The 15,275-nt window shown below is 37.9% G+C and overlaps 1 protein-coding gene across 4 annotated transcripts in view; it reads left to right on the top strand.

Annotated features, from left to right (window-relative positions):
• The first annotated feature begins 1,485 nt into the window (after positions 1–1,485).
• The window catches only part of Jhy (junctional cadherin complex regulator), a 68,104-nt gene continuing 54,314 nt past the window's right edge, over positions 1,486–15,275 (top strand). For all 4 annotated transcript variants that reach the window (XM_076846249.1, XM_076846248.1, XM_076846250.1 and 1 more), the window contains exons 1-2: positions 1,486–1,613; positions 3,944–4,361. In XM_076846249.1, coding sequence (XP_076702364.1) covers positions 4,024–4,361 — 338 coding nt within the window. In that variant the 5' untranslated portion in view covers positions 1,486–1,613; positions 3,944–4,023. The remainder of the gene's footprint in view (positions 1,614–3,943; positions 4,362–15,275) is intronic.

Genomic DNA, 15,275 nt, shown 5'->3' with positions numbered 1-15,275 from the left:
AAAAAAGGCAGAATAAAAATGACTTTTATAATGAAAATTTTTTAATTAAAAAAACCTTTTTTAAATAAAACTGGGTAGTAAGGACATTTTCCAATTCCTTATGCTTTCTATTATTGAGGTGGCAAATGTATTAAAGCATCCTTGCCTCTTTGAAGACTGTTCCTCAAATCTACTTGTGATTTTAATGCTATTTTAATAAGAATATAATTCCCTACATTCCTTTTCTTTACTTTTCTTTGAAACCTTTTTTGATATAGTGAAAAATTTTGCACCTATATAAATGTCCATCTTAATGAAGTGTTATAAAATGAACATCTATGTAACCACCATCAAGGTCAGGAAATACAATCTTTTTTAAAAAAAAAAATTCATTTTTTAGTTGTACACAATGCCTTTATTTTATTTATTTTTACGTGGTGCTGAGGATAGAACCCAGGGCCTCACACTGATAGGTGACTGCTGTACCCCTGAGCCACAACTCCAGCCCAGGAAATACCATCTTGAAAGTACCCTTTCCTGTGGTCCTCACCTTACCTGCCATAATCCTAATTTTATGGAATCCCTACTTGGCTTTTTTCCTCCCATAGTTTTCTCCACTGAGTGTGATCTATAAACATAGTACAGTTTGATTTAGCCTGCCTTTAATTTTCATATAAAAATAATCAGAATATATTTTTTCTGAGTTTTAATTATTGCTCAATATTCAATTTTTAAGATACCTCCATCTTGTTACAGATTTCAATCTTTGTTCTTTGTTGCTGTATTTCATTCCTTTTCACTACTCCATTGTATGCCTGTGTATGGAATATGACAATTCAATGAACCATTCTGTTGTTAACGAATGCTTCAGTTTTCTCCAGTTTGGATGCATATCCCAAGACACACTTCTTCAGGGTAAATGCCTGAAAGTGAAATTGCTGGATCCTAAGGTAAACATATCCCAGTTAAGGCCAAACTATTTTCCAGAGTGGTTGTGCCCGTTCATATTTCCCCCAGCAATAAATGGGGGTTCTGTGTCTTATGCCATCCTTAATTAACACCTGGCACTCAAACTTTTTAACTTATGTCTGTCTGGTGAGTTTTGTCTCGGGTATAATTTTAAATTTGCCTCTTCAGATTATTGATGAATTAAGCACCCTTTCCAATCAACAGCAGGTATTTATTGGTTGTCTGTTTTTCTCTCTCTTTTTTCTTCTTTTCTTTAAATATCCATTGCAGTCACTGACTCCTTCATTAATGGGGTCCTTTTCTTCCCGGTTGGTCGGAGTTCTTCGGGTGTCCCGACAGTTTCATTTGCAACACTGCCTCCTTTCCTTTGCCCTGCAGTATGGGAAGGTCAGGGTGGCGGGACCGCAGCTCCGCAGCCCGCAGCCCGGGTCACGGCCGTTTGCAGCCGCCGCCGCCCGGGGCAGGGCGGCAGCTGCGTTCGGGAGCGCGCGGCGCGGGCGCGGGGGGGGGGGCGCTGTGTTGGCCGCGGTCTCCAGGCAGCGCGGCGGGCGGGGGCCCGGAGCCCCGCGGGAGCCGCCGGCGGCGGCGCGGAGGATGCGGGGCGCCGAGGTCGCGGCCACCGAGGAGCGCCCGGCCGGCGACGGGTGGCTGCCTCCTGGAGCGAGGTGGGCGGCGCGCCGGGGAGGGGAGGGACAGGCTGGCGGGGGGAGGGCTGCAGGAAGGCACCCGAGCGACCTGGGTGCGGGCGGGCGAACCCAGGCCAGCGCGAGGAGCCTCGGGGCCTGGGGACCAGGAGCCAAAGGCCAGAGGGTCACAACACGGAGAGGCTCCCCGCAGCCTGTCCTCGGCCAGTGGAGGCCAGCCACTGGCACCTGACCTTCAAACGCCCCCTGTGGCGTTTTTTGGTCGTGTTCCCCAGAAACAGACACAGGGAGAAAATCCAAACTTCCCTTCTGGGCTGCTTCCAGGCCTGCCCCAGACTGGGGCAACTTTTTCTTTGTCATTCATCTGTAGAAGGAAATTAGTGTGTCCCAGAGCTAGTGGACTAGACCCAGGCTGTGAAGGAACCCCTGGGCAGCTGGCATTTCTTTAGTCCCTAGATACCAGGGCATATGTCCCCCTATTTCTGGTTTACTTAGAGGAATTTTGACTGGCTGGTCAGCTTCTCTTGGTCAGAAAATTTAGTGGCACAACGTTTTTCACTTTGTGGTATTAGAGAGCCACATTCAATTAAATGTCAAACGCCCACTTATTGATTTGTTCAAGTTGTGAGCTTTTCCTTTTGTATAATCCCGTGCTTTTGTAAGATCAGGTCTCCAGAACACCCAGCTTTTATTAGTTTATTACTGTTAATGACAAGAAACCGTGGCCTCTCACTTAAGAATAGAAAGAACTGAATTACTTTATGAAAGCACAATTTAAAATTGAAGTATAATGATTATTTTAAGCTTGTTCTTTGAGGTCCCAATACTGTGATCTTAACTCCTACAGTAAAACCAATGTTTTTAAAACAAACTTTTAAATACATTAGTATCTGCTGTATTTGTTGCTTTTTACAAACACCCTACAAAGCAACGATCTGCTTATCATTATTAAAATAATATGGCAGAATTAACTATATATTTTTAAAGTAAGAGACTATATAGCAAACTAGTTTGTACAGTTAGGCAATGATGTTAGTCTACCAACAGGGGGAACTTTGAGTTAAATAGAAAATTACTTCACGCGTATTTAAATATGAACATTATCTTTTGTCTGTTATGTTTGTTAAGACACTTTCCTCCAAGGAGTTGCTGTTCCATGGAAGCCTTAGTAACAAAGTCAACATAATAAGTAACCCTAGAATAGGAATAAGGTAGATACGGTTATGTTATTTAATTAAAATTAGGATTTGCCAGAAGAACATAAGCAAGCCAATAAAATAAATTTTACAGTAATCTCTAGTGGTGAAGATTTTTATTATGTGACTTACAGGAAAAAAATGGCATAAAGGCAGTAAGATACAAGATCAACCAAAATAGAAATGCTAGATAAAGATGAAAGGAAGCACAATCCAAAAACATCATCTCCTTTCAATCCTATATGAACTCAAAGCACCCTTTCCATAAACCATCTCATGGGTCACATAAGAGCCCTTTGAGACAGTGAGGGTTCACTTGGAATCACACTCTAGGCAAGCTGGATGGGACTCCAACTAATTCCTAGCAGTTATTCAGTTCAGTCTCCCACCCACCCAACTGTCATCCCCAGGATAGCATCCCTTTCATATAGATGACTTCCAGCCTCTGCTTGTTGGCTCAGTGGAAGGATCAGCAAGGCTCCCAAATATTTTGTTGAATAGTTTTTATTATTGTTGTTGTTATTATTATTATTATATTGTTTAATACTGAGCTGAGTTTGATTTCCTTATAAGCACCTAAATTATATATTTCTCTCTAGTAACAGCCAGGATATCAAATGGTCTTTTCCAAATGATGTAGCTGGCCAAAATAGATCTAGGAACAAAACCACTTCCAACTGTGGAAACCATACTTTTCTTTCTCCTTTATGTATTTTCCAAAAGGTAGACTCTGAACCTGTTTTACTCTACCCATGAATACTGCTGAACAGGATAAGTTGTTGCCTGGGCCATTTGAAAGAAGGTTCTGTCCATAATGAAATAAAGTACCATCAAGGTACTGTCCATAATTAACTATTGGCTTTGTGCTGGCTTGTCTGTAGCAAGCCCTTGGAAGCTGGAAAAGGGAATCTGCTTTTAAGCAACCATTTGATTTCCTCAGTGAAACAGCATTCGATTACTTGGGCTGTTTATGAGCTCTAAATCAGATGTTTGTGTAAGAGAGGAAACACAATTGTTTTTTCCAATAGCGATTGCTACATACAAAAGCCTGTAGATAATATAACAAGATTCTCTTACTTGTTGAAATTTTTTTATAAATACTGACATTACGGAGTTTTTAGTAGTCATAGAGTAACATAAATATAAATTTTTTAGGTAACAATTTTGCGAACCAGAACTTACCAGCCAACTGTTCCTATCAAGACTATCTCCTGTTGATTTCTGAATTTTTCAAAATGAGTAAGAGTAAACTAATTCCCAAGCTTTCCATTCAATCTCCTGTCCATCATACCAACTTAAATGTCCAGTCCTCAAACCCACTCCGTAAGAAAGAAGACTTAAATCTGATTTCAGAAGACTCCTTGGAATCAGATTCAGAAAGCCTCACTCAAGAGTTCGAGTCCCAGTCTGAACTTGAGGACCAAATCCAGGATGTAGATGTGGAGCCTGACAGCCTAGAGGGCAGTCCTCAGAGGGAAAGCTTGAGTGAAACAGAAGAGGAAGCAAGCAGAAAAGTAGCTCAGATGGCCATCCAAGGAGACCTCCCGGCCCAGGAGAATGACGTGAATAACAGGTAAGGAGTTGGCTTGTATATAGTCATAAATAATCCTGTACCAGTAAGGACAGGCTCGCCTGGCACACACCTTGTAATGTATGTGAGACAGGTCTCTAAGCAGGTAAGGACAGCATGGCTCCTTGCTTTTTGTCACATTGATTTCTTTTTTAAATTAAAACAATGGGTATTTTAAAAGGGCATTTGCATTTCTTATATTCCTTATTTTTTATTCATATTCCAAGTGTCTCCATTGCTATGACCTCACCTTGGAGAAATCCTGGTATAAAAAAAGTGTGTATGTGAAGTCTAATGGTCTTAATTTGGTCTAAGTGTGCTGTTTAGTGTCACATTTGAAGTAAGCTTACTTAATTTCTACAACCCACTTGTTCTCATCTGTTAATTGATCTAGACTGCTTGTCTCACAGGATTGCTATGAATGTCAATAAAATACAAATAATTGGTGGTAGACTCCTATCTGGCCCCTTTTTTCATAGCTAATATTCATGGGGTCTGAATGATCACATACAGATTTCATCTAATAATCAGTACTTATGGGATTTAACTATGTGCTATGAGCTACTAAAAAATGTAAGGGAATAAAAATAATCCATTTTAATGAAGCTGTAAATTATATGATTACAGCTTCATTACAGAAGAAGTTATTAAGAAGGGAGTTTTACCCATTTGATTCAAATGTATGCTATGTCAAGATCATTGTATTGTCATGTGCAACTAATAAAAAAAAATGAAAAAAAAAAAATGAGGGGTTTTAGTGTGGTGGACAAGTTCATAGAATATAAAGCAGACCACTTAGGTTCAAATACTGGTTCTGCCACTTACTAGCTATACAGTGTTGGTCAAGTCCATTTAATGCTTTTGTGTCTCAGTTTCCTCATCAGTAAAAAGGGCATAATAACAATAGTTGCAGAGTTATGAAGCTAAAATAATATATTCAAAGTGTTTAGAACAGTGACTAGCTCTTGTAAATCATATTACATTGATTTTTAAAAAATTTTTTTAGTTGTCAATGGACCTTTATTTTAAATATGTGGTGCTGAGAATTGAACCCAGTGCCTCACACATGCTAGGCAAGCACTCTACCACTGAGCCACAACTCCAGGCCTATATTGATTTTGTTTTTAAATGAGGTGTCAAATATGTTAAGTAAAGTTGATTAAAAGGCCTAGAACTTGGGCATCATTTTGAAATCAAGATTTGGATAGAAGGTCACAATTAGAATGACATGTTTGTGGCACATTAGGGAGTCTATGGGGGTTACACCTAATTTGCATGGGAAAATTGTTTGAGTAGGAATCTGAAAATAGGGGCTTTAAAAAGCACCTCTAACTGCAAGACAAATTTACAGGTCATTGAGTGTAACTACTCCACACCAGAGAACTCAAAGGATTTGTCCTAGGGATACAGTCATGGTAAGGACTCCAGTGGGAGCCAAAATTGGATCCCAGTCCTAAGTCATTTTCTTCCTTTTTCACTTCCCCTCCTCTTCCTTTTACTGGGGATATCAAGTTAAATGAATCTCATATGCATCTTAGGGGATCTCCAGATACACAGTAAGGGAAAAATGATGCCACAGAGGTGTTCCAGGATGATTTTGGTGAGACAGAACGCTTGATTGGGACTGGATTGGGTCAGCCAGGAGAAAAGAGGACAGGTTCTTAGGGAGGGCAGTGAGATGAAGCAGTGGTCAAGGCAGTTAGTCTATATGCTGCTGCATTTTAAATTAAAGAATAAAAACTCAATGGGCAGAGAGACTGTCACAATAATGATGCTACCTTTTGAAGGCCCATCTGTAGTTTCACTCAGCTCTTCACTGTGACTTTGCAGGGAAGGTGCTGAGAGCGTCATTTTCCAGAGAGGAAAAGTGAGGCCAACGGAGATGAAATAGCTGGTCTAAGGGCATAGTGCTCTAATGGAGGACTTGTTTTGTTACTAATATCAATTTTTTTTCTAGCCTACAGAAAAGTACAGGGGAAAAGGTGATGTAACCCTGATTGCCATATTTGATTAAATTCTTCAAGTCATAAAACATTACAGATAGAGTTCCCTTTACTCCTTCTCAAATCCATTCCCCTATCTTCCTCCTCAGACCCCAAAATGCATTTATATGGGTTTGCACTGTTCTTTCAATCTTCTATTCGTTTCTTTCATAGACAATCTATAATCAGTAGATATATTTGTATTGTATTGTATTTTTCTCCCTGTTCAGTCAGCATCGTTGTCTTAACATTTTATTATTATCTTTTTCAGCTGAGGACTGTGGTCATTCATTTTGAAACTTCTGAATAAGTTTTACTGTATGAACATACAACTGACCCTTACCCGTTGAAGAGAATTTAGGTTGTTTTCAGTTTTCTTATTTAACATAATATTCTGTACACATCCTTGTGTCTCTTTGGGTAGATGTGCAAGAATTTCCTCACAGTATCTGCAAGTCTTCAGTCCTCACAGTTACCTAGTCTTTCTAACTTTTGCCACTCTGACAGGTTATAAAATTCTTTTTATAGATTTCGGCTACTTTTCCTGATGACTTGTCAGCATGTTTTTTAGCCAAAAGAAATCAATTCTCTTTGACATCCGTTTATTTCATTCCACTAAATGTTATAAGTGTTGAGTATTTTCCTATATTTGTAGATGTAATTTATTTTTTCATGCTACTCAGTATTTCAGTATCTAGAGGTGCCATGGTATAATTATTTGATCACACATGGGACATGGGATGTTCTCAGGTTTTTTGGTTTTTTTTTTTTTTTTGGTACCAGGGATTGAACTCAGGGGCACCAACCACTGAGCCACATCCCCAACCCTATTTTATATTTTATTTAGAGACAGGGTCTCACTGAGGTGCTAAGTGCCTTGCCATTGCTGAGGCTGGCTTTGAACTACCTCAGTCTCCCAAGCCACTGGGATTACAGGTGTGTGCCACCATGCCCAGCTCAGGGTTTTTTTTTTTTTTTAACAATATTTTAATTTAAAAGTATATGAAATAATTGATAGAGCTTGGTACAGCTTAGATATGGATATTAGGAACAAGAGAAGTCACAGAGTAAATTTAATAACAATAGCTGGCATTTCAGAATGCTAAACATAAGCCCATCACTGTGCAAAACTCTTTACGTGTATTACCTCATTTAAATCCTATGGCAGCCCTGATAGGTAGACACTGTAATGATCACCCCTTGAGGTTGTAAGTGAGTGTCAAGAAGTTGTATTGCACCTGTTCATGCATTAGTGAGTACTGGAGCAGAAAGCTGAGGCATTCTCACTCGGTCCTAAGCCATGTTTTTATCATGGCTCTAAACTAAGACATTCAGACAGAATCCCTTAGATGGTAAATGGTATAGTTTTATTTACAGAAATGAGGGCATCAGAAAGGAAAAATCTTTTGCCTTGTACAGAGTGTCCTTGTCTGTACTTTTAAGATAAAAAACAAACAAACAAACAAAAAGGCAAGCATCCATTAAGTGACCTTCTTCTCTCCCAATTTTTCAGTTTGTCCTTTTTTTCTAATGCTGAGGGACCTGACTTTAGCCCTATTTTCTTTTTTTTTTTTAACCAAAAGGCAATTTAAATACTACTTAATATATTTTAAGTAATAAAGAATAATGCTTACAAAAAAATCAAAATTATGGTTAGATTTTCAGTATTTTGATTCAGAGTTCCTTAAACAAAATGCTGTTTTGCTCAGATTGACTTGCCTTGGAAATGGTGAGTGATAGACTATAACCTTGGGGCATAATTAGAAATGGGTTATAACACTGTGATTGTCAGAACATAGTTTATTCATTGAACATATGAGGACCAGTTTCACAATGTAAAGGAAAACAGACCTAAGGCAGTTGAGTAAATAATACTTCAAAAATGTTACTCAGGGATACTTTAGTTATTGATTCCTCTCTCTGCCTCACATTAGTCTTAGAAATCTTTCCTAGATGTATTTTTGCTCATATTTGAGTTCATAACATACACAATTTGAAATTCAAGTAGACTTCATTTCTATAAGGTAGGTGGCATTCTGGGAATTGTAGTTCAAAATATTAGTCAAAGCCTTGCCTTAAACCAAAGCAAATCTCTTTTTTTCTTCTTGCTTTTATAATGAATAATTTTAAAAGCTGCCTGGCAAATCACTTAGCCCTACCCTTGTGTTTTGATGTTACTAGAATCTTCTCAAAGCAATTACTCTCTTGTATCTCACCAATGTCAAGCATAGTTCAGTGTATATGGATTAGAGAAAACCTTTTACTTAATAGAAATTGGAGCAATATTGACTGTAGTGAATGAATCAAGAGTGGAGAGAGGATCTTCATGTGACAGTCCTTAAACCCCACTCCAGAACAAGCCTTATGACACTCAGCACTCATGAAGAAAGAGATCAATGTAATGCCTAGAGCATTAGAAATAACCTCTTAAGTCAGGGACCTCTCTGAAGTCTTATATTGAAAAAAAAAATCAGAAAACAGCAAGTACCCAGTATATGTATAACATAAGGTCTTGCTTACAGTAATACTTATATAATTACTACTATTTATGGAACTATTTAATTTGTATATACTATCTCATCTTTTATTTTTTTGGTTCTTTAAAAAGATTTTTTTATTGGTTATTCAAAACATTACAAAAATTGCAGAATCACATTGGTTACACATCCACCTTTTTACATAATGCCATAATAGTAACTGTTGTATTCTGCTACCTTTCCTATCCTCTACTATCCCCCCTCCCCTCCCCTCCCATCTTCTCTCTCTACCCCATCTACTGTAATTCATTTCTCTCCTTATTTTTTCCCTTCCCCCTCAAATTCTCTTATATGTAATTTTGTATATCAATGAGGGTCTCCTTCCATTTCCATGCAATTTCCCTTTTCTCTCCCTTTCCCTCCCACCTCATGACTCTATTTAATGTTAATCTTTTCCTCCTACTCTTCCTCCCTGCTCTGTTCTTGGTTGCTCTCATTATATCAAAGAAGACATTTGGCATTTGTTTTTTAGGGATTGGCAAGCTTCACTTAGCATAATCTGCTCTAGTGCCATCCATTTCCCTGCAAATTCCATGATTTTGTCATTTTTTAGTGCTGCGTAGTACTCCATTGTGTATAAATGCCACATTTTTTTTATCCATTCATCTATTGAGGGGCATCGGGGTTGGTTCCACAGTCTAGCTATTGTGAATTGTGCTGCTATGAACATCGATGTGGCAGTATCCCTGTAGTACGCTCTTTTAAGGTCTTCAGGGAATATTCCGAGAAGGGCAATAGCTGGGTCAAATGGTGGTTCCATTCCCAGCTTTCCCAGGAATCTCCATACTGCTTTCCATATTGGCCGCACCAATTGGCAGTCCCACCAGCAATGTACAAGAGTACCCTTTTCCCCACATCCTCGCCAGCACTTGTTGTTGTTTGACTTCCTAATGGCTGCCAATCTTACTGGAGTGAGATGGTATCTTAGGGTGGTTTTGATTTGCATTTCTCTGACTGCTAGAGATGGTGAGCATTTTTTCATGTACTTATTAATTGATTGTTTGTCCTCTTCTGAGAAGTGTCTGTTCAGGTCCTTGGCCCATTTGTTGATTGGGTTATTTGTTATCTTATTGTTTAATTTTTTGAGTTCTTTGTATATTCTGGAAATTAGGGCTCTATCTGAAGTATGAGGAGTAAAGATTTGTTCCCAGGATGTAGGCTCCCTATTTACTTCTCTTATTGTTTCTCTTGCTGAGAAAAAACTTTTTAGTTTAAGTAAGTCCCATTTGCTTATTCTTGTTATTAACTCTTGGGCTATGGGCGTGCTATTAAGGAATTTGGAGCCTGACCCCACAAAATGTAGATCGGAGCCAACTTTTTCTTCTATCAGGTGCAGGGTCTCTGATTTGATATCAAGTTCCTTGATCCATTTTGAGTTAACTTTTGTGCATGGCGAGAGAAAGGGATTCAGTTTCATTTTGTTGCATATGGATTTCCAGTTTTCCCAGCACCATTTGTTGAAGATGCTATCCTTCCTCCATTGCATGCTTTTAGCCCCTTTATCGAATATAAGATAGTTGTAATTTTGTGGATTGGTCTCTGTGTCCTCTATTCTATACCATTGGTCCACCCGCCTGTTTTGGTACCAGTACCATGCTGTTTTTGTTACTATTGCTTTGTAGTACAGTTTGAAATCTGGTATCGCTACACCTCCTGATTCACACTTCCTGCTTAGAATTGCTTTTGCTATTCTGGGTCTTTTATTTTTCCATATGAATTTCATGATTACTTTATCTATTTCTACAAGAAATGCTGTTGGGATTTTGATTGGCATTGCATTGAACCTATAGAGAACTTTTGATAATATCGCCATTTTGATGATGTTAGTTCTGCCTATCCATGAACAGGGTATATTTTTCCATCTTCTAAGATCTTCTTCTATTTCTCTCTTTAGGGTTCTGTAGTTTTCATTGTATAAATCTTTCACCTCTTTTGTTTGGTTGATTCCCAAGTTATTTTTTTTTTTTTTTTTTGAGGATATTGTGAATGGGGTGGTTTTCCTCATTTCCAGTTCAGAAGATTTGTCGCTGATATACAGAAATGCCTTTGATTTATGCGTGTTGATTTTATATCCTGCCACTTTGCTGAATTTGTTTATTAGCTCTAGTAGTTTTTTTGTAGACCCTTTTGGGTCTTCTAGGTATAAAATCATATCATCCGCAAATAGTGATAATTTGAGTTCTTCTTTTCCTATCTTAATGCCTTTAATTTCTTTCGTCTGTCTAATTGCTCTGGCCAGTGTTTCGAGAACTATATTGAATAGAAGTGGTGAGAGAGGGCATCCCTGTCTTGTTCCAGATTTTAGAGGGAATGCCTTCAGTTTTTCTCCATTCAGAATGATGCTAGCCTGAGGCTTAGCATAGATAGCTTTTACAATGTTGAGGTATGTTCCTGTTATCCCTAGTTTTTCTAATACCTCATTATCTTTTAAAGATCCCCTTAGATAGGCTTTATTTATTATTTATTTGGTGCTGGGGATTGAACCCAGGGCCTTGTCATGTAAGGTACATACTCTACCACTGAGCAACCCCCCAGCCCGTAAGCATTATCTTTCTCGTTTTGCAGATAAGGCTCTAAGACTTTTTTGTAGGTGTATATAGTTGCTAAGTGGCATAACTAGACATTGAATTAAACTCTCTCCTAACTCCAAAGCCTAAGCCTTTAATTATGAATATCTGACTAGATGATAATGGATTGAGCTGATGAAGGATTCTGCCTTAATATCTAGCAAAAATTAAAGAGAGAGCAATTCCAGTACAGACTAAACTGAGGCCAGAGTAAATATGCATGTAAATTATAAATTTTAGTAAAGTAATAAAACTTTTTAAAGGATGCTGTGCCCTCAGAATACATAAACATTAATTGTATTTTACCTTGGGCAATATGTCACAGTAGCCTTATACTTCATCATCTCCTCTGGGAAACAGACTGCTTCTATTCGTTGAGCTCTGCAGATGTTTTCCTCTCTCATCACCTGGGAACCACAGCATCCACAAAGGGCTATATCCTGTCTAATAAACCACTTGTGTTAGAAATTAACAGGAGGCAAATAGGCACAATGAAGAATTACTAGTTAAATTGAATATTCCGAATTGTCTGCAAGTTAAAAAGGACCTTTAACTTGCAGTCTGCATCTTCATTGTGTTGTGGTATATAATTTTTCCTCTCCATTGTTTTAATATGTGATGTTTCTGGCTAATAATGTGAGAATCATGAGAAGTACTAAGTGATGAGTTCTGCAGCCTGAAGACCAAAACAGATACTGGTGGATAAAGGAAGACCTGGTGAAAACCAAAACAGGATTCTCATTTTGTCCCAGATTTCTCAAGCTGTTCTGTAGAACTCTTTGGAAATATTTAAGCTGAGGCTGGAATACTGTCTATTGCTGTTGTAATAGATGTTTTGCAATGATTGGGAGTATAAAGCAGACATTTAAGGCTGGTTCTAATATTCTAGGACTGTGGAGAACATTCCAGAAGCCTCTAGGACTCACTTTCATTCCTGTTGATACCTAGCAACATCCATCATATTGTCTTTAATTTGGTAGATTTTCAACTTAAGGCATTGGTTGGCCAACCTCCTTCAATACATTACACTGCATACCAGTGTAATGTTCCAGGGGTTTCCACATGGTATTTGGGGAATAGCTACTAGCATTTTAGTTTTTATTTCAGATGACGTGGAAATAGATTTATCAGAGAAGTGAGGTTTTGTCGTAGGTATTAGTTATTTCTATTTTAGTTTTATTCATTTACTCACAAACCATGCTTTAGTTAAGCCCTGATGTGCTTCTCAGAGCAGGCACTGTGCCACCGTGACAGCTGAGCAGTCACAGAAGGAAGTAAAGTGTGTGCGTGGGCATGAATCGTGTCTATTAAAGGCAGAGTCCCCGCCAGAAATGCTAAAGCCATGGTGACTCCTGGGGTTTGTTGCCCTCAGAGACAGCCACGAGTTTCTTTCTTGTTTATTTCAAAACTAGAATGCATTGTCGTGTTAAAATAAGCAAATAGGTCGAAACCCCACAACATGCATTTAAATTTATGTTACCTACAATCCTGCGGAGTCTATTGAGAGATTCAAAGAGATTGTAACCAAGTTACTAAAGGGATAGTTTAATTTATGACCTTTTCCATCTACATTACTTTTCCCTCCCTGATAAGTTTCCAAATATAGAAAAGTTTGCTTAGTATATTTTAATGTATATAATTTGATTAGTATGGATATCTATGGAACTTTGACTAGTATATTTTACTGTATGGAATGTAAACTAATTTTTCCCCCAGTATTTATAACATCATAGAGTTTTTTGCATGACAGGCCCAATCCAACTAATAAAAGGGTGGATTCTTAGAGCATATAGGGTCCATAAAGGTCAGCCTGTTCCCTCTTGTACAAAGGAGAAACCTGAGACCTAGAGGGGTGAGGAGCTGCCCTCAGTTCACATTGCTGGTCACTGGCAAAGCAGCACAAGAACTCAGGTCCATTGCTTTTCCCATGATATCACAGCAAAATTCCAGTGCTCTCAGTCTGACATTTAAAATATAAGAAACTCTATCTAAAGGACATACAAGCACCCAGAAATTTTATAAATCTAGTCTCTACCCTCTTAGCCATTGCTTTGGAGAATGAAAGGAACACTGGAGCCTCCATGGAAAATGTCTGCCACTGGCATTGTGGACTCACTGCCTGAGAGGAATTGTGTCTCTAAATACTGTGTCCATCATACAGCATTTCCCTTGTGAAGGTGCAGCCTTGGCTTCACATGACTTAATAGAAAGAGGCACTAGAATTTTACATTGCTATTATTAAAATGTCCTTTTTAGATCATTTATTTTTTTAATTCATAGATTGTCCTTGAATAAAAATTGGTACTAATAAGAACTTGGGGATAAATATTTGGTTGATTTTTCGTTGATTTTTGGTTGATTTTCTTCTTTTTTTGAAGAAAAAAGGGGGACTTTGGTTGGAATTACAAATTATATAATTACTGTAAACAGAATTCACTAACAATTCAGCCCCTTCACTTTAGTGTGTTTCTGTAGACAGTCTGGTCTTTATTTCATAAAACCATCTTTTTTTTTTTTAAAGTCAAAAAGTGCCTTCATTGAATGAAATTTTTTAGATTGCAAATAACCTCCACAAAACATTTCAGTATATTTGTGGAACCATTTTATTTCCTACTTGGATGTAGTTCAGTAGTAGAGAATTTAGCTGGCCTACTCATACTCATGGCCCTTGGGTTGATCCCCAGCATCACAAAAAGGAAAAAAAAAAAAAAAAAACTTACAGACTTGCAAAAGTGAATTTTTAATCTTTTGGATTTATTTCATTCTATTTACTTCAAAGTCATTGATGAGAAGATTAAGATGAGCATAGAACTCGGAAATCCTTAGAAACAATTGTTATTTTTATAGTTCCTTAAAGAAGCATTAAAAACTTTACACTTAAACAAAAATTGAATTTACTGCTCATATGCATAAAAGATTTAATGGCATATAAATTGGGAATAATTGTTCTGTTTAAAAGGATTAAATTAAAACTAAATCAATAATAACATGTGCAGTTTCAATTTAACTGCCTACTTAAAATAAAGTGGCAAATAAATAACAGCTAAATGATTAATAGCAATGCTTTTATTCACCTCCTCAACAGGCAAAATGGCCAGTTATTGAATATTTTATTGTGAGTGCAAAGGATGTTAATTGTACTAGAAACATGCTCTAATTTTAGTAATTTTTTGATTGAATACAAAACTGAATATGAAGCTCTTCATTAAATGGAGTCTTGATTTTATTTTGTTTGAAGTTATCACAGCGAGTATTCAAATATGGTCCATTAAAGCCAGCAAATATCCTGGCGCATACATGTGAGCCTGCCTCTGCCCGCTTCTCTGCATCCATTTCTAACCCAGGCCTCTGAAGAGGAGACCCAGCATCTGTTGTCTGAGCTGTAACAAAAGAGTTGTGTACTCATTGTCTGTGTAACCTTTCTACCAAATGAGGAGGGAAGGGGTGCATGTTTTGTGCGTGGATGATTACTGATGAAAGGGTACTTCACACTCATTTTGTCCCAGTGTGTTGACCTGGACCACAGAACACAATGGGACTTCTCAGCACACAAGCTCAGTACAATGGGGTTCTTTAGTATCATGTTCTGTTTCAACCATGACATTTGTTTCTGTGAAGCATTACAGCTCTCTGTGCTCATAATTTTGTAAAACATTACCTCCTGTTGTTTCAACACATGTTTTCCATCTAGAAAGGGAGAAGGAGAGGTTTAAGATAGTCATTGCAGGTGTAAACAATGTGGCTAAAGCTTTCATATAAGCCACATGTTCCAATGCTATCCTTGCTTGTACATGTTTTTAGAGTTTCTTTTCCAAAACACTTGTTCAAAAA

Source organism: Callospermophilus lateralis, chromosome 2, assembly GCF_048772815.1.
Source record: "Callospermophilus lateralis isolate mCalLat2 chromosome 2, mCalLat2.hap1, whole genome shotgun sequence".
NCBI lineage: Eukaryota > Metazoa > Chordata > Mammalia > Rodentia > Sciuridae > Callospermophilus > Callospermophilus lateralis.
The sequence above is the reverse complement of the archived record's forward strand: the minus strand, read 5'-3'. Positions and strand labels throughout refer to the sequence as shown.